The sequence below is a fragment of the Patagioenas fasciata genome, chromosome Z (genome assembly GCF_037038585.1).
Source record: "Patagioenas fasciata isolate bPatFas1 chromosome Z, bPatFas1.hap1, whole genome shotgun sequence".
In the NCBI taxonomy this organism is placed as follows: Eukaryota; Metazoa; Chordata; class Aves; order Columbiformes; family Columbidae; genus Patagioenas; species Patagioenas fasciata.
The window spans coordinates 75586350-75612014 of NC_092560.1; the positions used below are offsets into that span (position 1 = coordinate 75586350).

The 25665-nt window shown below is 55.1% G+C and overlaps 1 protein-coding gene across 9 annotated transcripts in view; it reads left to right on the forward strand.

Moving 5' to 3' along the window:
* ATOSB (atos homolog B) overlaps positions 1-25665 on the forward strand; it is a 47690-nt gene that overhangs the window by 16528 nt on the left and 5497 nt on the right. For 2 of the 9 annotated variants that reach the window (XM_065861801.2, XM_071802782.1), the window contains exons 3-5: positions 21390-21482; positions 22063-22264; positions 23951-25203. In XM_065861801.2, coding sequence (XP_065717873.1) covers positions 24118-25203 — 1086 coding nt within the window. In that variant the 5' untranslated portion in view covers positions 21390-21482; positions 22063-22264; positions 23951-24117. Of the gene's footprint in view, positions 1-9322; positions 9408-10192; positions 10402-15617; positions 15871-16297; positions 16449-21389; positions 21483-21590; positions 21826-22062; positions 22265-23950; positions 25204-25665 lie in introns of those variants that run through there. The other 7 variants (XM_071802786.1, XM_071802784.1, XM_071802783.1 and 4 more) reach the window with 7 other exon arrangements.

A 25665-nucleotide genomic window follows, 5' to 3' on the forward strand; every position in this document is an offset into this window, starting at 1 on the left:
GCTTGCTGTGCAGAGAGAACAGGTCAGAAAGCCAGCTCCAGCCTGGCCATAACATGAGCGTGACTGAGACCTGACCTGTCATCCATGATGTGCCTAAAGCCCTGGATGTGAGCCAGGGGGAAGGGACGGCTGGCAGCAAGCACAGCTTCCCTGTTTCAACGTGGGTGGCTGTGTGAGCTGTAAACCTCTCTCATTACACCTCTCAAAGGTCAGTGTTTGCAGTGAGCTACAATGCCCTGCCTGCAGCTCTGCACCTAGCCCAGAATGAAAGCGGAAGAAGCTTGCTCCATCTTTGGAGGATGCTCTGAACTCACGCAGGTCAGATGTGTGGGGTGGCCATGCAGTGGCACATGCTGCTGTGGTGTCCATGGCCAGAGTTCATCTGTTCGTGTTCAGGAGAAACTGGAGGAGTAAGGATGCCTGTCTGTAAGCTGACCTAGCAGCCTTGTGACAAATGTCACAATCCTCACCTGAGCTGTGACCCCTCCATCACATCCTGAACCAGGATGTGAAGCCTCAGAAATTTCCCTGAAAACGATTTCACGCTTTACAGTGCATCACAGTGTCTGTATCTCATACAGGATTATTTCAAGATCTGTACAGGCTGCCCAACTCTGTCCAGTGCCACAGTTCCAGTCATCTCAAGAGTCCCAAATGGGCTAAATTTGTCTGGAAGATGTCGCCTGGACTTCTGACCCTGGCGTTCATAAGCTGTATTGTGGGAAAGCTGCTTGTGGTGGGTTTCTTCCCTTTTCAGAGGGGAACAGCTTGCTCTGTGCTGGCAGCTGCCTCTCCCTTCCCATGGAGGAAGCTGGGACACAGGCACCCGACGCTGGGGACAACTTCAGATCAGCAGCTCGGGCACTGCTCTTCATGTACATGACCTTCAACATTTGGTGCGAGAATTGGCATTACAATACATTATGGGTGTGGATGATGGTGGAGTATAGTAGAGTCCATCAAGTCAAACAGTCATTGCCCCTGACCCCACTTTCACAGCCTGCAACAAAGATGATTAAGGGAGTAGAGCATCTCCCTTATGAGGAAAGGCTGAGGGAGCTGGGGCTCTTTAGCTTGGAGAAGAGGAGACTGAAGGGTGACCTCCTTAATGTTTACAAATATATAAAGGGTGAGTGTCACAAGGATGGAGCCAGGCTCTTCTTGGTGACAACCAACAGTAGGACAAGGGGTAATGGGTTCAAATTGCAATAGAAGAGGTTCCACTTAAATTTGAGAAGAAACTTCTTCTCAGTGAGGGTGACAGAGCCTGGCCCAGGCTGCCCAGGGAGGCTGTGGAGTCTCCTTCTCTGCAGACATTCAAACCCACCTGGACACCTTCCTGTGTAACCTCATCTGGGTGTTCCTGCTCCAGCAGGGGGATTGGACTGGATGAGCTTTTGAGGTCCCTTCCAATCCCTGACATTCTGTGATTCTGTTGTTTCTGGTCATTCCTCTGGGCTGAGGCCCAAGGTGTGCTGTGGAATGTCACAGAGTGGACACAGAGCCCGGCAGATAAGGCTCTGGGTTATGTGTGTGTGTTGGGGTGTCAACTGCCAGCTTCTAGGGCAGAGGGTGTTTTCCCTTTTGCCGTTTGTACAGCACCGTGCATGCCAAGATCCTTGCCCAAGACCCGAGCTCCTGGGCGCTGTGACCTGATGAGTTATAACCATGTCATCTTTAAAAGTGCTGCTCCCTCCTTTTGTCTGCTCATACTATGTGTTTTTAAGCACAGCACAAAGGATCAGAAAAGCCCAAAGGCGGTGGGGTTGCATACTCTGCTCCCGATTTGGTGAGGAGTTAAGGCAGGCAGTGTTGGAATAAGCATTTAGGGAGAGGTAGCCAAGAGAGATTTCCTCCTGGCTGAGCTGCAGCATTGAAGTTCAGAAAGTACTTTGTAGGTTATGTGCTGCTGCACTTTGTTGCTGCCATTGCTTTAGGCAAATCCAGGACAGGTACCTGCCAGCAATCAGATGGGGACACCATCCTGAGTGGTGCCACTCTGGAAAAATGGCCAGTGTCCTTTTGGACATCAGCAGCAACCACAATGCTGCTGCTGTGGAAAGAGTGCGGGGCATTTCAGCAAAGGGATGGTGAGTTGTTGGGCACAAGAAGAGACTTTGACTTGGTGGGTGTTTCTAGCTGCATTCCCTACACTGTGAGAAGACAGCGGAGCCCAGCAGTGCTGTACAAATCGCCCTGGCTGGACAATGCATAAAGAATGCCTTGCAAGTGGCAGGTTTTGCTCAGCTCAGACCTGGGGGAAATGCCTAGGCCCTGTGCACTGGGGTTTTCTTGCTGGCAGCCAGCAGTGCTGTGTCTGTGCAGAGGGAGCACAGGCGAGCACAGTCGTCCCGGTCCTTTCTGTACCTGGGTGTGTGTGGCTGATGAGATCAGCACAGCTGGGCCAGCGGTGAACACAGAGGGTAGTTCTCAAGGTCCTCTGTGCTGTGGCTGCCAGCAAAATAAAGCAGTTATGGCATCAAATAGTGGTTCAGAGCTTTGCTTTCAATTCATCCTCTAGGAGCCAGCAACAGCTAAAAACATGAGCAGTTTTTGAGGAACTAGAATATTCTCAGGCTTTTTGTTTGGAAGTGGGCTGCTGACCTTTCCCCTGGGCTGACAGTCTGGGATGTTAAGGTATTTGCAATGATCTGTCCCGGACGTGTGATAAATCTGGATAGAAAGAGCACAGAAATAGGTGGCATCAAGCTACCACCCTGAAAGTGCCCTTCTTGCTTCCGCACCCATTCCCTGTAACCAAAGAGCTGTTACACGGCTTAGATTTGTTGGGAAAACAGACTTACAGCTCCTCTCTTTCTCCTCTGCAGCTATCTCTTTGGCAGCTCAGTAGGAATGATTTATTATAGATTATAGCTCGGTTAAATTTGGTTTCCCTACAATATGGTACTGTTAGGAGTAACTGAGCAAGACGCGGTGGTGCTTCCGGAGGAAGGCGGCTATCGGAGGCCACCCCTGCTGCAGAGGCTGGAGTTCACCAGGAAATGCCTGTGCTTGTGTGCTGGTGGCTTTTGGGAAGGAAAAGGCATTTCCCCCTTGGAAGCTTCCTTACTGCAGCGCTCCAGACGTCGTGATGGAGCTGCACCCGTGTGAGAAGTAGTGAGAATGCTGCGCTTCTGAGCCTGGGAAAGGTCTGACCAGAGTGGTGGTCTGGAAATAAAAGTCAGATTCTTCCTTAAGTGAACCTCCAAGTGGGGTTTTTTTTTGAGTGGTGGGGTTTTTACGTGGCTTTTGTTTTTGTTTTGCATTTTGTGGTGGTTGTTGTTTTCTTGTGCTGGTGGTTTGGTTCCGGCATTTTCTTTTTCCTATGAAGAAGAAAAGGTATTGCTTGTGCAAATCCTTGTAAGGAAAGAGCAGGGAATTACCCCTGGAGTGAGCCTGCCTGAAACTCGATATGTCTCAGATGTGTGTTAACAGAGAAATGAAAAGCTTGTGCCATAAAGTGATAGGGGATAATGAGTTTAATCTACTATTATGTTGTCCTGGGAGATAGAGATGGGGCAAGGGTATTGGCAATAACATTATGCTTTGCATGACAACAACAGCAAATACCACCTGCACACACTTCCCTAGGGAGGGGTGAGAGGGTCTGTTTTCAGAGAGTCCGCGGAAAGGTGGAGAGACACAACGGGGAGATGTGAGCCTGGAGGAAGATGCCGGGAGATTTGCAGATGAGCAGCATGTAACAGCTGTGTGTTTTCTGCAGCTTGAGCTCTGCTTTCCCATTCAGTGACCCAGCTGAACTGGATGACACTGGGACCTCAAACTCATTGAGATGTTGAGAAATGCAGTGAAGGAACCATAGCTTTAGTGACATGTCTGACCTGGAGCCTGAATTAACAAATCTTTAGCTTCTCTGCCTACAAGATAGCTGAGCGGTGATTTGCTACTGCAGCAGACCTGGGGATTTTAAAGGATGCTGGTGTGGGTGAACACTTCTGTGGACCTGGTCTGGAAATGATAACTGGTAAGCAGGGCCTCTAAAAGCTTTTTGGTGGTGTGTGATGAAAATGGAGAGTCTCAGGGCCTAGAAACTTATCAGCTCTTAGAGCTGGACAAGGGAGTCCAGGAACCTTTTAAAGCAAAGAATGCAATGTCCCACTCTCAAGGAAGCATCCAGACCCCTAACAGCCTTTTGGGAGCCAGAGCATCCTTCTGGTTTATAATGCTATGAATATTTTTTTTTCCTTTGTTCCTGTGTGGCATTACCTCTGTTTTCTGGGCCATGCCAAGTTACATGCACCTTGTGCAGAGCCTTGCGTGTCCCTGTCCCTTCTGATGCAAGGAAGTACGTGTGTCGGTCTGCAGGGCCAGATGTTGCCCAGCTGAGCTGGGTGCAGTCCATATGGCCAGCAGCAGGGCCAGCTTCTGCTTCAGGAGAGGTGGGAACAGAGGAGGCTCGTAATTCGGATAGCTGCTTAGTGCAGGACACGTGGGTGTCTTTATCTCTCCCCGTTGCTGCGGTTCTCAGAGCTGTCAGTACCACCCTCACCCTGCGCTGTGCTGGGGGCTGCCCAACCACTCTCCTCCCGCGGGGCAGGGACAGCATGCTGTGCCTCAGTTTCCCTGTGGCCTGGCAAACAGGGAGGGTGGAGTTGGACTGGAAAGGGGCAGAGGGGAAGTTACAGCAGCTGGAAGGAAATGGCATTTTGGGGTGCTGCAGCATGGCCGTACCCCACCCCGTCTGCACGGGTGGTGTTTGGGGTGCAACGGTGCAAACCTGCTCTCTGTTGTGGAGCTGGTGTTTTGGCGTGCTGCAGGGTGGCCCTACTCCATCCCAGCTGCAGTGCTGGTGTTCTTGGGTGCTGCAAAGCAGCCTTTTCCCCATGCTGCCTTCTCCCGTGCCAGTATCACGCTAGGGCAGGGACTGCGCCTCCCACCCCCTCTGCATTCCCTGTGCAGGATGGATGGCTACGAACAGTCCCGCAGCACTGCTTCCTTCTATGTGTGATTTATGGACTGCTGCTCGGGGTGTGGGTCTGAGTTTATCTCTCAGACGAGGCAAGAGTCAGGAGCACTGTCACTGCTTTCCTGCCTGCATGCAGGCTGCGGAGGTAGCGGTGTGGCATCACTTGCTGTCTCTGCTTTGTGCCATGGAGAAACGTCTGTACCTGGGACAGGAGCAGAGGAGTCCTTGCAGGAGTGACAACGGGAGTGCCTGGTCCCACCTCCATCCTTCCTCACCTCTGTTCCTTCCTTGCAGACCTGAATCTGCCTGCTCAGCGCGTGCTTGGTAATAAACCTGCTGAACTGAGGGCAGGTGGTGTGAGAACAGGAGATTATAAAGGGTTGCAAGCCCTAATTGTGCCCACATTGGTGAAGCAGTGTGGGGCACAGGATCCCCACATAGCTTTACAGTACTTTGTCCTGATGATGAGGATGGTCAGAGACATCTTCCCCCTGCTTCGTTGTGTGTATAGGGTGCCTCCTGTGAGCCACCATAGATGGAGGATAGGTCCAACTTCCTATGGATGCTGCAACCTGCCTTGTTGCTGTGAAGGACTCTTTATTTGAGGCAGTACCCTAAGGGTTAAGCCACGCTTGTGGTGTAGGGTTTGTAGCAAGAACAAAGAGGGCTTTTAAGGTCTGTGTTAGTCTAGGAATAGAGGGGAGGAATTGAGCCTTTCCCAGTGTGTTGAATTACAGAGGTCATGGAGACCCTTTTACTGGGAGGCAGCAGCATTTGAGGTCCCTGCTGAAGGTGGGGAAGACAGAAAAGAAATTGTGAAGGTCAGTGAGAGCAACTTCATGGGGAGCTTTAAGACCAGAGTGAAAACTGGAACTGTATCCTGAGATGAATGCATGTTGAACACAAGGCTGGGAGGCAGGAGGCCAGGACTGTAGGCTTTGTGCAGGCCTTTTGCCCTGGGCTTTTTCAGTGGTTTGGTTTTGTTTTTCCCCGCCAATATTGCATTTGCAGCTGCCCCCACATGTGGTGCCTGAATTTGCAGCATCACTGCTGTAGCCAGCACTTGGGCCTCTCCAACTTGCTCTGGGCTGGGGAAGGCTGCAGAGGGTAAAAAGCAATACCTGCAAGGGAAGATCTCTCCAAAACGCATAGTAGGAGACAGTCCTGGGTGCCTTGAGGCACGTTTTGCCTTGACAGAAGAGGGAAGTTGTTTTTCAAATGCCTACCCAGGCTTAAAGTGGATTTTTCATGTTTAGTTAAGCAGGAAAGCCCAAGTCTAGCTGATATCCTAACGCTCTGCTTAATGTTGTCTGCTCAGGGTGCCCCATAGGGCAGAGCACCAGAGGGGCCAGCAAAAGAAGCTGGGGAAGGGATGAATGGCAGACAGTTCCATTTCCCATCACACAGCAACATGGGAAGAGGACACAGCTCATTTCCATCCTGAGATTCGGATGATGTGCGCTTGTGGCCGGTCCACCCAGGACATGTACAGACGGCTGCAGGATGTGTTGAGTCAACAAGAGCATCCACTTGCCGAGGAGGGGGGCTGATCAGGGCTGCCGAGACAATAAGGGCTTCCAGCTTGCAGGAAGGGTGAGCGCCAACTGTGAACCCCACAGTGAGTTTTCCAGTTTTAACAAACTTGGATTTGTGTTACCAACCAGAAAACGCAGTTTAGTCCTTGAAACTTTCAGGCTGGGTTAACAGGCACTTGGCCATTCAGGTCCATCCCCTGGCACAGGTGTGCTCGCCCATCTAAGCTTCCATTTAAAGAAATTCCACATCTGGTCTTTATGTTGGATCAGATGACCTTGGATGTGATTTGTTTGTTTTTTGGTTTTTGTTTTGGTTTGGTTTTTTTGTTTTGTTTTGTTTTGTTTTGTTTTGTTTTTTAACAAGGGCTGATGCTTCGTTGGGCTCTGTCTATGAGATGAAAGTTGGTCCCCGAGAATATTCCCTGAGAGCCACTGCAGCCACCACCTGAGTTAGCAGCCTGGAGGCTGCTCTTCTTTTCCAAGCACCACAGGGGGAGCACAGAGCTGCTGTGAGAAGCAGAACCCAGAAATGGAAGGCTGGGTCAGGGGCTCTTGGAGATGCTCATGCCCCCAGTTCACCTTGGTAGATGATGTGTTCTCAGAGTCATGCCCTGTGTGTCTGACTCTGTAACCAGGAACTATTTCAGCAGAAGCATCAGCTTTGTATACTATTTGCTGCTCAGCATCTGCATTGAGAAAACCTGAACTTTTCCACCTGTCATTGCCATAATCCTCTCTGGCATCACCTGTGCCGCAGAAGCGTGCCACTGATGTAAAAGCGCGTGAATAAACTGGCGCCTGCTGCTGACAGTTCCCAGCTTGCTGACTTGAAACATGTTCTTTGAAGGCAGCAAGGTCTTGTCGCTGTACTTTGGAGGGATGTTCTCCTGTTCTTTGCCACCTTGGCTGCAGAAGGGGAACACGAGGCAGTTGCAAGGAATCCCCTTGGTGTTGGAGAGACATCACAAGCAAGAGTTGCTCTTCCCCCTCCAGCCAGGAGTGGGGTGTTGCAGATGCGATGTTACCACTCTGTAGTCACAAATGGGGGGCTGGCAGGGGATTGTTGCAGTCTGGCTCAAATTGGAGCAGTCCCCACTGCTCTGCCTGGGTGTAGGGCACATCCCTTGGCTTCCCCTTTGCCTGGGGACTATGACAGGGAGCCAGTCTTATTTAAGAGGCCACATAGATTATTGGTGCTCTCTCAGGGCTCCTGGAGGTTGTAGACAAGCCAATCTTTTCAGTGGTGATGGACTGATTTAAACGCATGCATTTAAATTGCTGGGCCTGTCCTGCTGGCGGCTGCTGCTGAGTTTCGTTCAGGTGTTTGCCCAGTTCTGTGACCTTGGTGATACCGTGACCACGGTGTTGGCTCTGCCTTTGGCCTTGCTGATGAGATGTGTTGAGCATTATGGATCTCCCACCCTGGCTCCCTAGAAGGGACTCCAGGGACTCGAGCACCCTGATGGGAGCAGGGGTGACACGCAGGGGAAGCGCTGCAGTACCCCCTGTGTCCCACATCTTAGGTTTCTTTGCCCTGGGAAGGGAGAAAGGCTCTATGTACATGGTGAGGATCAGGATTGTAAAATTCCAGAGAGAACCAGTAGCTCTGGCATACAGTCCTGAGCTTTAGCAGAAAGTTGTTCTTTCTGCTTATTAAATATGTGACATCCCTGCCCAAAGGATGGTTTAGTCTGACATTAATTCCCATATGTCAGGGCCTTCTGAGCCAGCTGGACTGTGTGACCCTCCTGAAGATGTGATGCTTGACCAATTTGTCTTATTGAAGTACCAACAAGTCTTGTCCCGAGCAACCTGCATGAGGGTGAAGGCAAAATGCTGCAGCTGGCCAAGTGCTCCTGGGTGGAAGGAACCAGAGCCCCTTGCCAGTGTGAATCTGACCTCTGGAATGTATAGAAGAAAGGGTGAGAGAAGAGTCAGTGTCTGATCCCAGTGATTTTCTCCTGTAGTCAATAGGAAATGGATCTTTCAGCTATATAAGGGGCAAAGACACAGGTCCACAGCCAGGCACGCTGCACAGACCAGCATCTTCTCTCTGTGCTCTGTGTGCTCCATGACACAGACAGACGTGCTCTGGTGTGTAGAGCTGCTCACTTCTGGGCTCTGGCACGGCTGTGATGTGTGTGGTCTTCCTCTTGTCACCTCTTTCTGCGCTGGTCCCCTCTGAGGAGGAGGCTGAGGTTCACCAGAGAGCCCTGGGAAGGGGTGATTCTGGGGAAAAGGTGAAGGGAAAGGATGTGGGGAAAAGCCTGTTTGAGCTTCAGCCCCAAGCACTGGGGAATTGCTAGCTGGAGGAGCAGCCTGCAGATGACAGGTATACGTAGCATCATGTGCATTGGTTGTACTGTCCAGATTTGGGAACTGGCCAAGCGCATGGGCCCTGCATGGGCAGAGGCACTGGCTGATGCCAGATGACTGTAGCTCTAGCCTTTTCTGGCTCCCAAGAAGCTCTCCACCATGAAGAGTCAAGCTGGGAGTAGGCACAGCCCGAGGGACACGTTTGGCTGTACCGAAAGCTGGGTTATTTGTCAGAGAGCTCTCCTGCGGATCCCAGCTGCAGCAGCACCGGGTAGCCCTCCCACAGCCAGCGCTGGGGCTCCGGCTGCCGGAGGGATGATAAAGTGAACGGCTTTGCCTGTAAGGCAGCCTCGGAGCCGGGAGGAAGCCCTCCCCCACCACGGCTCCTTATCTCGGCAGCCCTGGCACAGGGCAGCACTCCCGGCCTGCCTTTCTGCCCGTCTCCCCTGCATGGACGTGAGCCAGCAGCGTCACCTCTGCCCCTCCTGCCGCGGGTGCTGTGGGAGCCCAGGGCTCCACGCAGCCCGGACAGGCTCCTGCCCAGATCGCTGCCTTGTGGAGTCCGTGGCATTGCCCCAGCGACGCCGGCCGGGCTGCACACACACAGGCACGCGTGTGCGTGCACACAGGTGTGGCAGAAATGGGCGAGCTGGGCAGGAGGAGGGTGCGGATCGCAGGGGAATGAGTCAGCGGGAAGTAGAGGGCAGGTGCTCATCTGGGGCTGGGCTTTCAGGGAGCCCAAGGGCTGGCAGCCCGTGCCGGGTCCCGTGGGCAATGGGGTGAGGGTGCCGGGGCAGGCTGGGAAAGCTGCGGGTGGAGGCAGTGCCTGTGGTTTGGGAACGGGCCAGGATCCAACTCTGCCACGTGCCCGTGCCTCTTCCAGCTCTGGGTACATTGCTGTCCCAGAGGGGCCCGGGGCATCCTCAGTGCTGAGGCGGCTGAAGAGGAGCAGCGCAAGGGAGCAGTGACTCAAGTATCCCAGCCTCTGGTGCGTGGGGTGGGTCTGTGTCCCCGTGCAGCCAGCTCTGGGCTGGCTGAGCAGGTGTCTGTCCTGGTTGGATCCTGCCCAGTAACCACCCCATCAGCTCTGGGAGAGCAGGGAGAGGATGGAAGAACAAATGTTCCTGCTGGGCAGAAAGTGATAAACAGGTAGCTCTGGATCGAGTGAACACAGCCTAGGGGGAAAGCTGCAACAGGGGCGATGTGCTGCATGTCAGGGGGCATGGTTGGTCGTTGGTTCCAAAATCCCTTGTGTGACTTGGGGTCTGCTGCAGACCCTTGGGGAGATGCTGGGGGGGCTGTAGATGGCTGCTTCCCTTATGCAGGGACCTGCTCTGGGCTGTTGGGTTTCCATCAAGCCCAGCTGGTCTCTGCTGCATTTGACTCCTGATGATCCTGCTCATCTCTTCTGCAGGCGAGTCACTCGTGGACATGATGGAGGTGGGCTTGCTATGGGTGCCACAGGGGTGAAGCCAAAGTCCTCTGTATTTAGGGACAAACTTCTTGGAGCAGGTACTTGGCACTTCTGGCATGAGATTACCTATGTGTGTTGCAACAGGCTACCAACCAGAGCAAGGATCAAATACTTGGACAAAAACAGCTCCCACTGGTTTCAGTGTTGAGGTGAGTTTTGTTCAACACCCCCAAGGTGTGCAGGTGTCTGCGGCTCCTCCCTGGCAGCACCCTTGGCTGACCAGGATGGGGACTGACAGGCTCCAGTACTCTCCAGAGATGCTCTGGAGCTCTGGCCCTGCTGTGGGGCTTCTGGTGTTGGGCAGAGGCTGAGAGCGGTGGGTTTGTGCAGCTGGAAAGGGAAGGCAGTGAAGGGGGCTCACCACTGCCAGCAGCTATGGGCTGGGAGAGAAGCTGGAGCTGGGCTCTGCTGGCAAGTGCACAGGGGCAGGATGAGGGGTAACAGCACACAAGGGAAATTCCAATTAGATATCAGGAAAAATATTTCCCCACAAGGACGGTTGGGCTCTGGAGCAAGGCACAGAGAAGCGAGGCAATCTGCACAGTTAAAGACTTTTAGCCCTTGGCAGGGGCAAACACAAAGCAACCTGCTCGAGCTTGGCCCTGTTGTCAGCAGGACTGGACTGAAACACCTTGAGGTCCCTTCCTACAGTTGTTGTTCCCCAGTTCTGCAGTTCTTGGGGCGCTTGGCAATGTAGTATCCCATGGTCTGTTGGACTGACCAGCTTGGAGGCAAATGGAGGGCTCAGGAGTTTGTTCTGTCCATCCCCTTCTCCTGACTCCTGCATTAGCAGTGCAGGGAGAAGGAGGCCCTGCCGCAGCGGCGTTGCCCACCGCACTGATTTGCCACGGCCCATGTTAGTTGCAGCACCCGTGTCTCCAGAGGTCTGTGTTACTCCCTCGCTGCACAAGCACAAAAAGCCCATTGGCAGTGAAGCGCGGGGCGTAAACCACCCGCCCTGCACTGCTGGCATTGCAGAGCTGTGATCTGCAGGGGCGTGCTGGCATTGTCAGGAGGCTGGGGAGGATACTGGCCCCCAGCCCTCTGGCTGGAGGGGCTCCAGGTTTATCTCCTCTGTGATGCCTGTCCCAGAGACAGTGATGATTGCAGGGGAAGTCACCAGTAGCCTTTTTAAAGGCTCCAGCTGCCTGACCATCCTGAACAGATGGAGGCTGAGATGAGCCCAAAGGACTGTCTGGAAAGAATTACTTGCTCCCAGTATTTTCCATTTCTTTGCCAGCCTTTTATTCTCATGGCTGCTCTTTTCCTGATCCTGTCTTTCTGCAGGGCTGGCTGCTGGCAGCCTTATCAGCCTTGTCTTCAGAAACAACTTTGCTCTGCAATTTATTGTGTCTCCGAGCTTTGACCCTGGTGCTTGATGCTGCAGAAGCCCATGTCCGGTGTGTAAGTGCTCAAAGGGTGTTCAGTGTTTGCCCCATCCCATCTGCAAGCCAGAGCAAAGGGGGCTGCGTGTAGCTATGGCACCTGGGCAGAGCTGACCTACAGCAGTAGTTATGTCTGCCTCCCCATCTGGTAGAGGCTGGGAGGGTGTCCAGGCTCCCGAGATGCTTTTATGGTGGGTTTTCAGGGTCTAGGACATTCCCATGAGCCTGTGTCAGTCCAGGGATCCCTTCTCAAGTTGCTCCTCTGAGCCTTTCCCTTGGGCTCACTCATGCTGAGCTGCCACCTTGCTCAAAGCCCGGTGTGCTCCCCCTTCCTCAGCAGTCCCCTTGTTACTCAACACTGCTCTGGGCACTCTTGTGTTACTTGGACATCCCCGTTATAACACCAGCATGCATCATGAGCAGCAGGGTCTGGCTGTCTGAGCCCCAGAGCTCCTGGGGTCTGTCCCCAGCTGTGCGTGTAAATCACAGCACGGCCAGAGATGAGCTGGTTCCTGGTAGTCGATGCAGAGCTCTGGGGTCTCTCATGGGCTCCATCTCCTTAGGAGGATCAGGTCTCAGGGGACACCTGTGTCTGCCACCAGGGCTGAAGGTGTTTTGGACCCAGTTGCCATAGTTCAGGTGGTTTCTGAGGCCTCTGAACTTTGTGTGTTCTCGCAGAATCAGCACAGCAAAACATGGGCTGCAAGAGTGGCAGCAACCAGAGTTTGCACAGGAGCCTTTGCATCATTCAGGAACAGATGTGGGGGTTCATGTTCTGTGTAGGTGGGTTCTCTGGGGATGCAGATGCATCTCAAGCCCATCCCCGTTCACTATCGCTTCTGTGAAGACGGAGGACGCTGATATGCCCCAGTGCCGTGTAGTCCCAGCAGGCTGCATCTACCAGATAGCCCTGCGGGCAGGTCCTCTCCAGCCTCTGCCTGATGTGAAGCACCAGTGGAGCTTTGGCTTCCTCCATCTCTGTGCAACACCCAAGTGCCAGATGGATTCTCCTGTCCATTCGGAGGGCATCCCTGGCCATGTGCATTGCTGAGAGCCCTGGCAGCCCTGCAGGAGCACCGCTCCCATGGAGGAGGTGGTGGATGGACTGGACAGATGGCTCTGCTGTCAGTGGGACCTCAGTCCCACTCAGTGTGTGGTTTGGCATGTGTGGACTGGGAGGGTTGCTGGTTTAATGGGATGACTGAAACATAGGAGGTTCTGTTTGAATATAAGGAGAAACTTCTTTATTTTGAGGGTGACAGACACTGGAACAGGCTGCCCAGAGAGGTTGTGGAATCTCCTTCTCTGGAGACATTCAAAGCCGCCTGAACACATTTCTGTGTGGTCTGCTCTGGTGAACCTGCTTTAGCAGGTGTGTTGGACTGGATGATCTCCAGAGGTCCCTTCCAACCCCAAACATTCTGTGAAAGAGGAGCTAGAATGTGTCAGCCACTGCCCTGCACATGGCTATGCCTGCAGGCAGACGTGCCAGTCCATTCTGCCCCCTCGTTTCCCTTCAAAGGGGCTTGTGCACTTGTGTGTTTGACTCCATTGTGGGCAACAGTGTTAGTGTTTAGCTGATAGCTGTGATACCCTCTTCCTAATGCCACAGGGTGTTTCTCTCTCACCTTCAGTCCTATGGAAAGGATAGACTTCCCTTTTGCCTGAGAAGGCACAGGACACTGAATTCATGGTGGAAATCCTCCTTCCCTGCAGTAGACTTGACTATGTCCAGCTTTTTACAATCAAGGATGGACAAAGCCTCACCTTTATGACCCAGATCCCTCTGGCCTGTGCTGGATGTGAGACTTTCTAAATCGCAGCTGGAAAGGGGTGAGTTGGGTGGGTATGCATGGCCATATGTGTGTTTGCTTGGTATCTCCTCCCTCTGTGCCACGTAGCTGTGTAGCATGGGGAGTGGAAAAGATGCTGAATGTCACAACATCTGCTACAGCCTTATCTGCAGGCTGCAGCTTGGCAGCCCCAAGCTGGAGGCCCGAGTGCCTGTGCCCAAGCACCTCCCTGGGAGGGCTCTTACGGTAAAAGGAAGTGTATCGCAAGAGGGGTTGCGGTGGGGACGGGCAGTTCCCATGGGGTAAATGCTGCCTGCACAACCCTTGCTGCCCTCCTTGCTGCAGGCTTTTTGCCTGCTCCCTCTTCCCACGCAGAGCTTTGCCTGTGTCCAGAGTTGCTCGGGTAATGCAGTGTCCCCAGGACCTTCTCGGCTGCTCTGTGGTGCCCTGGTGACCATTTGGGGAGGTAGGGAAGGGTAACATTGCTGCGGCTGTCTCAGATCGGTGTTGGGAAACCATCAGTGTGGTGTGTGTGAGGTGGCTCAGGTTGGCAGAGCTGTAGGTGGGTGGCAGCTGGGGTTAGGGGGGGTGACCAGGGTAAGTTATGGTGTGAGCTGCAGCAGTCAGGAGGCAACAGAGCACAGATAAAGAGCTGGGGACCTGCTCAGAGGTGCATGTCAACAGGGCAGTTTCTGCTGGAAGATGAGGTTGAGGTGGGAGCAAAGAACAACATCCTCAGGGGATTCAGAGCCCAGCTGCCTTGGGAAGGACAGAGGAAGGTGAAGGATTGTGGATGTAGGATTGGGCAATATGAATGGTGACAGGGCATTGGGGTGCAGAAGGAGCTGGCTTGGTAAGGAGGGCAGATGGGGCTGTGGATGCTGTGGCTGTATGTGGGACTGGCTGGGGGGACAAGAGAGGAGACAGCAAAGGTGGGAGCAAAAGGGGTCCTTGCCATCTTCTCCCAGCTCACAAAGCATCAGCCACTCCCTGGGGCTCCTTGTCAAGGGTTTGTGTTTCTGTACCCTGTTTGTAGCAATGAAAAGTGGGCTGGGCTGTTCATGCTGCACATGTAGATCACAGTTCCCATGGCATGACCTGGGACAGGGACCTGACAGGGTGGTAGCCACCAGCAAGTGATTGCCTTTCCACTGGGGTTGAGTTAAACAGGTCGTGAAAGGGTTCTCAGGACTTCTGAGGCACACACTGACCCCAGGGCATCATTCCATCATTCCTCCTCTTGGGACAGCAGGTAAAGAGGGCTGTTAATTCTAACATTTGTGCATCGCTTAGTATGGTGAGGGTCTAGTCCTGCCTGGACCTGGGTCAAGCCTCCCTTGGACAAATGTCCTTATTCAACTTGAAACATGGCAGGACATCAATGCCCCAGTCATGGCTGGAGACCCCTGGTGTTGTCCAAGTGCAGAGCAGGAATGGTCCCTGCCCCTCTGCCAGGACCCACTTGGCTTCTCATGGCCATCCTGTGACTGGCTGCACAGGCACAGGGCTTCCTAATCACCAGTGGGGGAAAGTTTTCCATCGGTCGCAGTTGCCACTGGGGTCTGGAGTGGAGCAGCTGGTCTGTGTGGTCAACCAATGGCCGAGCTCCCTGTCCCTTGGGCCACTGCTCCCAGAGAGGGACAAGAAGAACGGAAGGGACCTGCCCAATGCGTGCCCATGCCTGGGTGACCAGGGGCTTGTTTTCACCGTGGGCGCTTTCTTTGTTGCCCCTGGGTGACTGCTGAGGCCACCATGCCCTGCAAGGTCAATGCCATCGGGCTCCGCAGATGTGCCTGGTGGCAAAGCTGGCAGGCGCAGTGCTGGCTGCACCTTCCCCCGGGAGCGGTGGTGTGTGGCAGCTACCCCGAGGTGAAAAGACACAGCTTTTTAGGAAGTGGAGCCAACCCAGAGGAATTTTCCCCGTGTGGCCAGCTGTTGTCCTGGACCTGGCTTGTGTCCTCCAGCACTTCCCACCCGGCACTGCCTCAGGGAGGGGAACAGGGACTGGCCTGCCCTTCAGACCCTCTGCGCCAGGCTAGGGGGTGCCACCTTGAGCTGGTTGGGGTGAGTATCCGTGGTGGAGCCCAGCAGCATCCTGCTGCCTCTGCAGGGATCCTCTTGGGCAGCGGAGAGTTTTCCCCACCCCCAGCTCTGCCGCTGCCTCTTTGTTTTCTGGCAGAAGCCTCTGTGCCTTTTCATTGCCGTTGAGGCGCCGAGCAGGAGCCTACATGTGCCGTGTGCGCGTCTCGCCAGGAACGTGATGCGGGCTGGCAAGCCCGCTGGGCATCTCCCTCGCAGGGCTGCGGAGGCCAGCCAGCAGCTTCAGGGGTCTCCTTTCCATGGGCTGTTCCTCCGGTCGAGCAAGGCTTCGAGGCCGCTGGTTTCCTACACAAAACCCTCTTTTGCATTGGCAGCGTTTCTGCACCTTGCCACAAGTGGAGTAAGTTGGATGGGAAGGGGCCGGTTCTTGGCTGGGCTGCACTGGGGGCTCGGGCTCCCGGCTGTGGTCCTTCCTCACCCTTGCTCCTGTGGGGAAGGCACCTGAGATTTGAGCAGCTCCAGGGGCTGCAGAGCCGGGTACAGCGGTGGCTGAGGATTGCTTGTGCTGCGCCTGCCTCTCCGTGCATTTGATCTCTCGACTTCCAGCGGGGACTGAATTCCTGTGCTGGATTCTGGGCTCGGCTCTTGTGAAAGGATCCAATTATTTCAGAGCTTTGAGCATCTCCATTTGCTGCCCATATTTGCAGCGCCTGGGTCTGCGCTGGCTGGAATTCCAAGTGATTAACGTGGCTGTGACATCCCTCCTAGGGGTGTTATCTTTGCTTGCTGTCCCCCACCACCCCCCTCTTCCTCCGGCAGCGAGCGAGACAGGCAGGCAGAGACAAAGGTCTGTCCTCAACCTGGGCTGTCCTCCCCATCAGCCGCTGCTGCATGGGATCTCCCTGCCCTGCCTGCCGCAGGGTTCCTGGGCTCCCGGTCCAACGCTGGAGCTGGGCAGCCGTGGACTGTGTCGCTGAGGTTTGAGCCTTTGGTGCTGGGTGGGCAGGGGGTGCTGCCGGCTTTGGAGAGCTGCCTGATTGTCCTGCCGGATTTTAAGCTGCTTTTCATTCTTTGACTGCGCTCTCCTGGGGAAAGGGGCAGCCGTGCATGGAGGGGAGGCTGGCAGGGGGGGTTCGATGTGGGGGAAAGCTGTACACAGGTGGCCAATGCATAGTGGGATCTGCCTGCAGCCCCTGCCACCCCCCTTCCCAGCTGCAGGCTATTGTCAGCATCGCTGCCTGCATGCCAGGCACCCGGGCAAGGTGTGTGGAGGTGGTCCATGCCGAGACGTGGGGCAACAGTGGGAGCAGGGGTAAGTCCCTGGGGCTGGGAGCTCTTCTCCAGCTCCCCAAGCTCCCCGGGGAGGTTTCATTGTGTCACCACGGGTTGGCCAAGCAGAGAGGCTCTGTCCCTGCGGCACCTGTATATGGGGCTGGTGAGGCACTGCACGTCACTGGACAGATCTCGGCCCCTCAGGAGGCCCAGCAAGTGTCTTGCGGGAGGGCTGCTCTGTCCCCAGGGGCTTCTGCACCCCGTCAGTGTCCCCTCCTGTGGGACAGGAGGGAGGGCAGCAGCAGCACCTGGTGGACACGGGTGCTGCAGGGCAGAGGGAGCTGTCAGGTCTGTCTCTGGAGAAGCTGTCTCTGGTGGTTTCTAGGAGCTCCCACTCCTGACGTGGACACTGACTCTGGCCCCATCCTCCCTCTCTGGGCTTGGGCTTCCTCCCCGTTATCTGCAGAGGGGCCAGCACTGAGCTAGGCTCTGCAGCTGCATAAATTTGGCATGGCAGGAGGTCTCCTGAGGACCCCCGAGAGCAGCACTTGCTCCTGCAGAGGGGCAGGGATGCTCCCTCCCTCTGCTTCCTCCCTCCTTCCTTCTCCCTTGTTTCCACCAAGTGTGAGCTCCTTCCTCCACAACCTGAATCCCAGGGACTGCCAGAGCCACGTCCATGGTGGTTGTTTTTCCCGTCAGGCATGGTTTGCTCCTCTAAGATCTGTAACCAGCTTCTCTGCAGGATGGTGCTGGAGGTGGTCCCCAGCCTCACGCATCTGTCTATATCCTGATGGCGATACCCCTGATCTGTCAGGATATGGAGAAACCCTTCTGTGGTGGCAGCACTGCTGCTGGTGCTGCCATCCCTCAGGGTACTGATGGAAACTTTCTGCCTGCTGGCGCTTCTCAAGGTCTGCTCTTAGCCTGTGCCAGGGATCTTCTGGGTTTGCACTTCTGGTTAGATTTCCTTCCTTCTCCCTGGCTTCAGACAGGACTGATGGAGCTACAACTTCTTCTGTAGGCAGTCTGTCTCCCACAGTTTCCCTTGCCTCTTCTCTTGCCTTGTGCTCTGCTTGTATGAGGATGATTATTTGCCCTCTTGTAATGAAGCCCCTCTCTTTCCTGGCTGTGCGGTTCTGCTTCATCCACAGTCAGGCTGCAAAGGTCCCCTTAGCACTTCCCGGGACGGGAAGCAGGAGGGAGAAAGGCAAATAAGCCAGTTTGGGGTTGGTTTGGTGGGGCTTTTTTGTGGTCTAAATGTTGCAAGGACCCCTCTCAGCCCTGCCAGCCCCAGGGCACAGCTCTCTGCCTCAGGCAGCCATGCCTGGACCAAAGCCTCTTGCCCGCAGTCCGTGTGTCCCCTTGCCTCGCTGGCAGTGCTGCTCTGGGAAACCACATGGGTATTGCTGGGTGAGTGTATCCTCTTTGGACACAGCTCTTTCTCTCCTTGCACCACTGCCCCGCTGCCAGCCCTACCACAGGGGCTCCCCATCTTGAGGGTTCTACTGCCCCTGCCCCACCACAGATGACCCCCAACTTGCAGAGATGCCCCCAAACCCCTCCCGCATCTTTCTGCTTGGTACAGTACAGGTAAAATAGCAACAGATCCTTTTTCAGGCTGCAGCCCAGCATGTGGTACCACGGCTGCATCGCCCAGTCAGGGACCCTTCCTCACCCGCCGTCCTGCTCTGTTACCGCCAGACTGAGACCATGTTCTGTTAATCCTCCGTTCCCCCTGGATGTGCTGATAGGAATGAAACTGCAGGTAAGCTGAGTCCCTGACCCTCCCCAGGCCTGGCTGTGTCATCAGGATGTGCTGGCTCAGTGTCCCCAGAGAACTCAATGTCCCTGCCCCAGAGCCTGAGAGACGCTTCCCCCTGCAGGTCCTTTGGCACTGAGCATTTCATATAATCACAGAATGTCCTGGGCTGGAAGGGACCCACAAGGATCATCAAGTCCAGCTCCTGCCCCTGCACAGGACAACCCCACAGTGCACACCATGTGTCTGAGAGTATTGTCCAGTCTCTTCTTGAACACTGTCAGGCTTGGGGCCGTGAAACCTCCCTGGGGAGCCTGTTCCTGTGTCCAGCACTCTCTGGGTGAAGAACCTTTTCCTAATGTCCAACCTGAACCTCCCCTGGCACATCCTCCTGCCGTTCCCTCGGGTTCTGTCATTGGTCACCAAAAAGAAGAGATCAGCCCCCGACCTTCCTCCTCCCCTTGTGAGGAAGCTGTAGCTACAATGAGGTCCCCTCTCCGTCTCCTCCAGGCTGAACAAACCGAGTGACTTTAGCTGCTCCTCATATGGCTTCCTCTCCAAACCCGTCACCAACTTCATGGCCATTGAAGCGTAGTGCTCTTCCCCATGCCTCACCAGGCTGGAGGAAAAGAGTGCCTGTACTCAGGTGCTGGGAGACTCAGGCAAAAGTACAGGGCCTCTCCTGTCTCCTGAGCATCAAGAGGCTCTGGGACCGTGGCAGGAGCAGGGCATAGAGCAGGAGGAGTCCCAACTGGCCTTTCCCCAACAGCAAAAGCCCTTTAAATCCTGTCTTGGGGTCAGAGCATCAGCACAGGCTGAAGCACCAGCAAAATCACCATCACTTGGGCTTAGGTGGAGCCAAACTCTTGACTAGGGCACATGGAGCCCCACATACTGGATCCTGGAGATGGTACCTGTGCTGCTCAGCTGAGCTGGTGAGGAGTTGGACTTGTCCCATCTGAGTGGCCAGAAGCGAGGCTCTGAAGATGCCTGGCTCAAGGAGAGGAGAAGGGAGAGGTGACCAGGTGCTGTCTCCTGTCATTGCTTAGGATGCACGAGTCCCTAGTGTTGCATTCTGCCTCTCTTGGGGTGGTGGGCTGCTGCTGAGCCCTGCTGTGACCTGGCTGGGTACTTGTGGGAAGGAGCTGCCCTGGGAGGCAGAGCTAAGCACAGCCAAGGGAAACCCTGAGACCAGGGGAAAGGAAATGGGATGGGGACCTCCCTTGGCCTTGCAGGAGGGTGAGGAGCAGCGCTGTGCTCCAGCTGCTCCCCATCCCAGGCTAATGGGTAGATCTCCAGGGGGATGTAGCAGGAGGTCCCGAGGTGTACTTGGAGACACTTCAGAGGTGGACTGAGGAATCCTGGCATTTCTCACCATGATGCTTTAGGAAACAGTATCTGGGTTGGCAAAACCTGGTGCAACCCCTTGTGCGAGGTGTGTGCACTGCTGGCTGGTGCTGGTGTCACCTGGTGACTGGTATCAAGGTCTCAGCGGGGGTGTATTTGTGGTGTCAACATATCAGCCTTTCCTGATGGACACATTGCCCCAAAAGACAGCTGGTGCTGGGGAGCAAAGTGCTCTGACTGCAGAGGGATGTTGGAAGAAAGGATGCCTGTTTGTCCCAGCATGGACACGTGCAGGAAGGATGTGGCTTTCTCCTGTCTCACCATGCTGACTCTTGCCACCGGTTGCTGATTTTGCTTCCCAGGGGCTGACTGTGCCACACAAGTCATGGTACAAATCTCACCTAGGGTTGGAGGAGGGAAACGGCAGACTTTTTGGCAGGGCCTGTTGTGTTAGTACAAGTGGTAATGGTTTTAAACTAAAAGAAGGGAGATTGAGGCAAGACAAGTGGAAGTAATATTTCACACTGAGGGTGGTGACACACTGGCACAGGTTGCCCAGAGAAATGATCAATACCCCATTCCTGGAGACATCCAAAGCCAGGCTGGAAGGGGCTCTGAACAACCTGATCTATTTGAAGATGTCCCTGCTCATTGCAGGGAGGGGTGGACTATACAACCTCTGAAGATCCCTTCCAACCCAAACTATTCTGTGATTCTGGTGGAAGAGCTCTACACCTTCCAAGCAGGGAAAGCACAGTGTATTACCATCTCAGTGTTCACCCACAGCTGTGGCTATTCCCTGCTCTTCTACCTGCTTTGGTGCAGGCCACATGAGGGGTGCCAGGAGAAGCTGATCTTTAAAATGCACTTTTGTTGAGGTTTTGGACCAGAGGTTTGTCATCCTGTGGGGCTGATTCACCCTTCTGTGAGTGCTCCTTGGGAGTTGGTGTGTGTGTCTCTGTTCTGGCTGGTCACTGGCAGTGGCTTTTAGGCTGGCTGGCTCTTGGGGACTGGCCACCAGTGTCTGTTAGTCACAAATCTCATGGTAGTGGAATGAAAGAGGAGCCGGTTTCCTGGGCCATGCGAGGTCAGGCAGTGAGCACAGTGAGTGACCTGCTGAAGGTGGCTTCCCTCCTGCAACACAATGGGATGGAGAACTTGCTGGACCAGAGTGCCAGAAAGGGAGTGCACTTGGGTGTTGAGTGCCTCTGAGCATCCCTTCAGGGATTTTATTCATCTCTCTGCCTGGCGCTGCTGTTTGCAGCCTTCAGTGCGGTGCTCGCTGCTGGGTTGGGATGCCCGGTGGGACAGAAGGCAGCTTCCCTCCAGATGTCCGCTGTGGTGAGCATGTGGAGGGCATGGTCCCCATGCATGAGCAACTTTTCCTCCTTCACTCAGAGGTTCCTGGGCCAGCAAAGTTTACAGGATGTCCCTGCCACAGAGGGGCTGAGCCTGGAGCTGCCCGTGAGCTCCTGCCTGCTCTGCAGGTGTTGCACCACGAGCTGCTGCTCAAGCTGACTCTCCTCCTTGCCTTCTTCCAGGCATCAAAGCTGCAGTGCCGGTGGATTATGACTGCAGGGGAGCTGTGTTGTATCTGCAAATCTCCATCATACATCAAGGGCACATCTGAGCAGGTGAGTGCTGTGCACATGAAAGGACTGCTGTCTTTGCATGGGGGAAGCTGGTGGGGGGCCATCATGGCTTGGGGCTGTCACGCTCATGGTTTCTGCCTTCCCTGCCAGGCATCTCTTATCAGAAGAAAACAATTGCAAGCTCTTCTCCTTGTCTGTAGGGCCAGAAAGTGTCCTGTGCTGCGGGTGAAAGGGGCAGGAGGTGGACATGAGACCAGCAGCTATCTGGTTATCTGCAGTGTCTTGGAAAGCAAGGCATGAAATGGTCACCAGAAACAGGGATCTGTTCATATGCACAGGGTTTCGTATGGGAAGACATGCAAAAGGGATGTAAAATACGAGCCAGGTATGCGAGTTCACAGCTTAGCTTAAAGTATTTGCAGTTTAAATAGAAATCAAGGTGACATTGCCACCTGAGATGGCCCACATATATGTGCCCTTTGCATTTGGGAGGCTGGGAGAGGCTGAGGCTAAGTGCTGCCTTCTCTGCTCCCGTGGCCCCACAGGCAGAATCCGCCTGCGCTTCTCCCGGAAAGCACCAGAATCACTCCAGCCCCGCATCTCCCCCTTTCCTTCCCCTCAGAGCCGCTGTGCAGACTGAAGAGCTGGCGAGGACGGTGCAGAGGTTCGGAGGCACACCGTGATGGTGGGAGCCATTCCACGGCAGCCACGCCGCTTCTGGGGGGCGCCTGACTGGCAGGTGTCTTCAGCTAGTTGTGCCAACAACCACCCACTGTGGGACAGGGAAATTGATCTGGAGCAAAGCAGGTTTCTGCTGCAGAGGGGTGAGTGTGGGGGGCAGCCAGGACAGGCTGCAGCGTGGTGGATTACACAGAGGGGTTGAGGTTGGCCAGGACCTCTGAAGGTCATCTGGTTCACCACCCTGCCCAAGCAGAGCCACCTAAAGCCATTGCTCAGAACCATTTCCAGGCAGCTTTTGAGTATCTCCAAGGATGGAGACTCCACAACCTCTCTAGGTAACCTATCCTAGTGCTCGGTCATCCTCACAGTAAAAAAGTGTTTCCTGATGTTCAGACAGAACCTTCTTTATTTCAGTTTGTGCCCATTGCCTCTGGGCACCTCTGAAAAGAGCCTGGCTCCATCTTCTTTGCACCCTTCCTTCAGGTATTTATATAGATTATAAGATCCCCCCTGAGTGTTCTCCAGGCTGAACAGTCCCAGCTCTCCCAGCCTTTCCTCACAGGAGAGATTCTCCAGTCCTTTAATTGTCTTAGTGACCCTTTGCTCCATCTCAGGTGCGGCCTCACCAGTGCTGAGCAGAGGGGCAGGATCACCTCCCTCCACCTGCTGGCAAACTGTGCCTAATGCAGCCCACAACACTATTGTCCTTTGTGAAAAGGGCATGTTGCTGACTCATGTTCAACTTGGGCGTCCACCAGGACCCCACTACTTTTTATGCAAAGCTGCTTTCCAGCTCATCAGCCCCCAGCATGTGTTGGTACCTGTTTATACCTTTCATCACTCCTTTTAAACAAAATCCCTGGGCTCAGCCACCCTAGCCTGCCACTTTCCCATCCCTGTCACGGTGGGGGTTAAAATACCACGTGCAATCTCACTCTCCAGACAGACGAGAAACAATTCTCCAATTGCTCACCTGCCCCTCAGCCTTTGCTCCACAGGAACAGGCAGAGCTGTGGGGACAGGCACCGGGCAGAGCCGCCAGGCACAGGCAGTTTGTCAGACTGCCAGTGAGTTTTCCTGCACCTCCTCAGCTTTTGCAGCCATTTCAGTATTTGTCACGCCAGAAAAAACTCATATCCAGGATTCTAACAGCTCTGAAACAGGGCTGAAAACAGAAAGTGAAGTGCTGTGCAGCACAGAGGGGTTCAAGCGCTTTGGGCAGGAAGGATGGGGTGAATGGTGGAGGAGCCCATAGTGGGCTCTGCAGCTCATGGTACCACCCAGCTGCTCATGGAGTTGGTGGAGGTCTCTGGTCCAAGCTGGCAGAGATAACTGTGATGTTAGGTCAGGTTTCCCCAGGCTGCCCAGGCAGGTTTATGGGGCTGGCAGCACATGTGGCTGGCGCTGGTCGTTCTGACGAGTGCTGGGAGATCTTGTTGCTGTTGCCCAAAAGGGTGATGACAGGCATGAGCCCCTGGGACTGGTCTAACCTGCCTGACTCCTGCGCTCCAGAGCAGCGCAAGCACATTGAGTCCCTGGCAAAGGGCAGGCCCCCTTTTCTCTGCTTGTCCAGACTTGTCCCCAGTAGCCTCCAGCCCAGCTGGAGACTCCTCACCATGCCCAGACTGGGAAGGAGGGTCTGATTCTGCAGGTCAGTGACATCACAGGGTTCCCTGGAGAGCCACACCAGCCTGGTTCCAGGCCCCAGAGAGAGGTCTGAGTGGGGCTGTGTGGGGAGCTGCCTGTGTCCCACAGGTCACTGTGGCCAAAAGCCCAGACAAGGACATCGACCGTGGGCTGATCTCTGGCCTCCTGCTCTCTCTTTACAGATGATGCACTGCACTCCACCCTGTAGTGGAGAGCTCACCCAGACGTCCTGAGTGAGGTGGGGTTCTGCCCTCTCGCGCAGACCTGTGGCACTTTACAGTTCACCTCCTGCTGCTGCATGGGCTGTTCTGACTCCGGCTCCACTCGGAGTCCAGGCGAGTAAGGCTCCATGCGGCACATCCACGCGGAGACGTCCCTGCCCCCAGAGCACAGCACGGACCCCAGCCTGTCCCAGCCCAGCGGAGAGGCACCCTTGGAGCCTTCCTCGCAGCACTGCACCCACCGCAACATCCTCATGGGCTACAACGAGACAGAGATCAAACGCCAGAAGGTTTACCAGGTGTCCATCTTCTCCCACCTCTCCAGCTCCTCCGAGAGCACGGAGCAGCGGGCAGGCAGCCGGCTGGCTGTGAAGAGGGGTTACCCTGAGCAACGAACTCCGGAGGGGGGGCGAGATCCCAAACGAACTCACTGGCGTGGCGGGGGGGTGGACAGCAAGCGCGACGGGGGCCCTGGGCAGGCTCCCCTGGATGACGATGATACCTTCGAGGATGGTCTGCTGGTGGAGGAGCTATCCCTGTGCGGCTCTGCCCAGCACTTCTCCCACAGCGGGCTGCGGGTGGTGGAGCACCGGTGTGAGGGCAGCCCTAGCCACAGCCCCAAGGCCAGCAGAGAGAAGTTGCAGGATGTGTCGTCCTCCTCCTCCTCCTCCTGGCCCCAGCACATTGCTTGCTGTACTTTGCACACGAGAGACGGTTGCTCTGTCTCACCAGGGGATCAGCCCACAGACTGTGGGAAGAATGGGGAGCAGGCACATGGCGACAACTCACTTCACCTTGATTTGCACAATATTGCACAAACAGCTCAGCTGGACTCTGGTGGGAAGAGAGAGAAGCCAGGGAGCAGCCCACCTCACAGCAGCAGGGCTAGTGGAGAAGAAGAATGGCCAGCGGTGGCCAATGGCTGTAAGGAGCCCCCAACTCTGCAGACAGCGCTCAGCCCTGAGCCCAGCAACCTGAGCTCCCTGGAGAAGACGCCCTGTGGGAGCAGCCAGCTCGGCAGCAGCAGCTGTCCGGCCAAAAGGAAGCTGCTGCCCGCTGGCGAGGCTGTGGCCGACTCCTGCTCGGAGGATGAGGGCCTGTCCCCTCCAGCAAGGAAGAAGAGGGCCTTGCCATGCCATCCAGTGCCCACGGCCTGCCGCAGCACTGATGCCAAGGGGGCCCCATTCTGGAATCACCTGCTTCCCACGGCCAAGGTGAGCATCGGTTGTGGGGGGAGGCAGGCCACATTCTGGGGACACCCGGAGCTCCGAGCTGCCCTTGTGGGCAGTGTGGTCCATTGCGGCACAGTGCCCTGTCCCAGTGCCACAGCACTGCTGTGAGCAGAGCAGCAGCTGACAGCCAGCAGCCCCGGGACACACGGTCTGTGGGTTGTCAGCAGCTCTTGACACCTTTTAGTCACTGGATCCTCTGCTTGCAACCAGCTCTCTAGCCTGGAGAGCCTTGCCCAGACAGGACACGACCTCTGCATGATAGTGAGAGCTGAATACACGGCGTGGGGCCTCACTTGGTGTCTGACAACTTCTCATTAAGCCAGATTACCAGCAGCCTTGGGAAGAGCGGCTGGCCTCTGCCTGAGGAGGAGGGAGGCAGAGGTGTGGGATTGCTTGGGTCCCTGGCCATGATATCCATCAGGGCAAGGGTTTGATGGCAGGGAG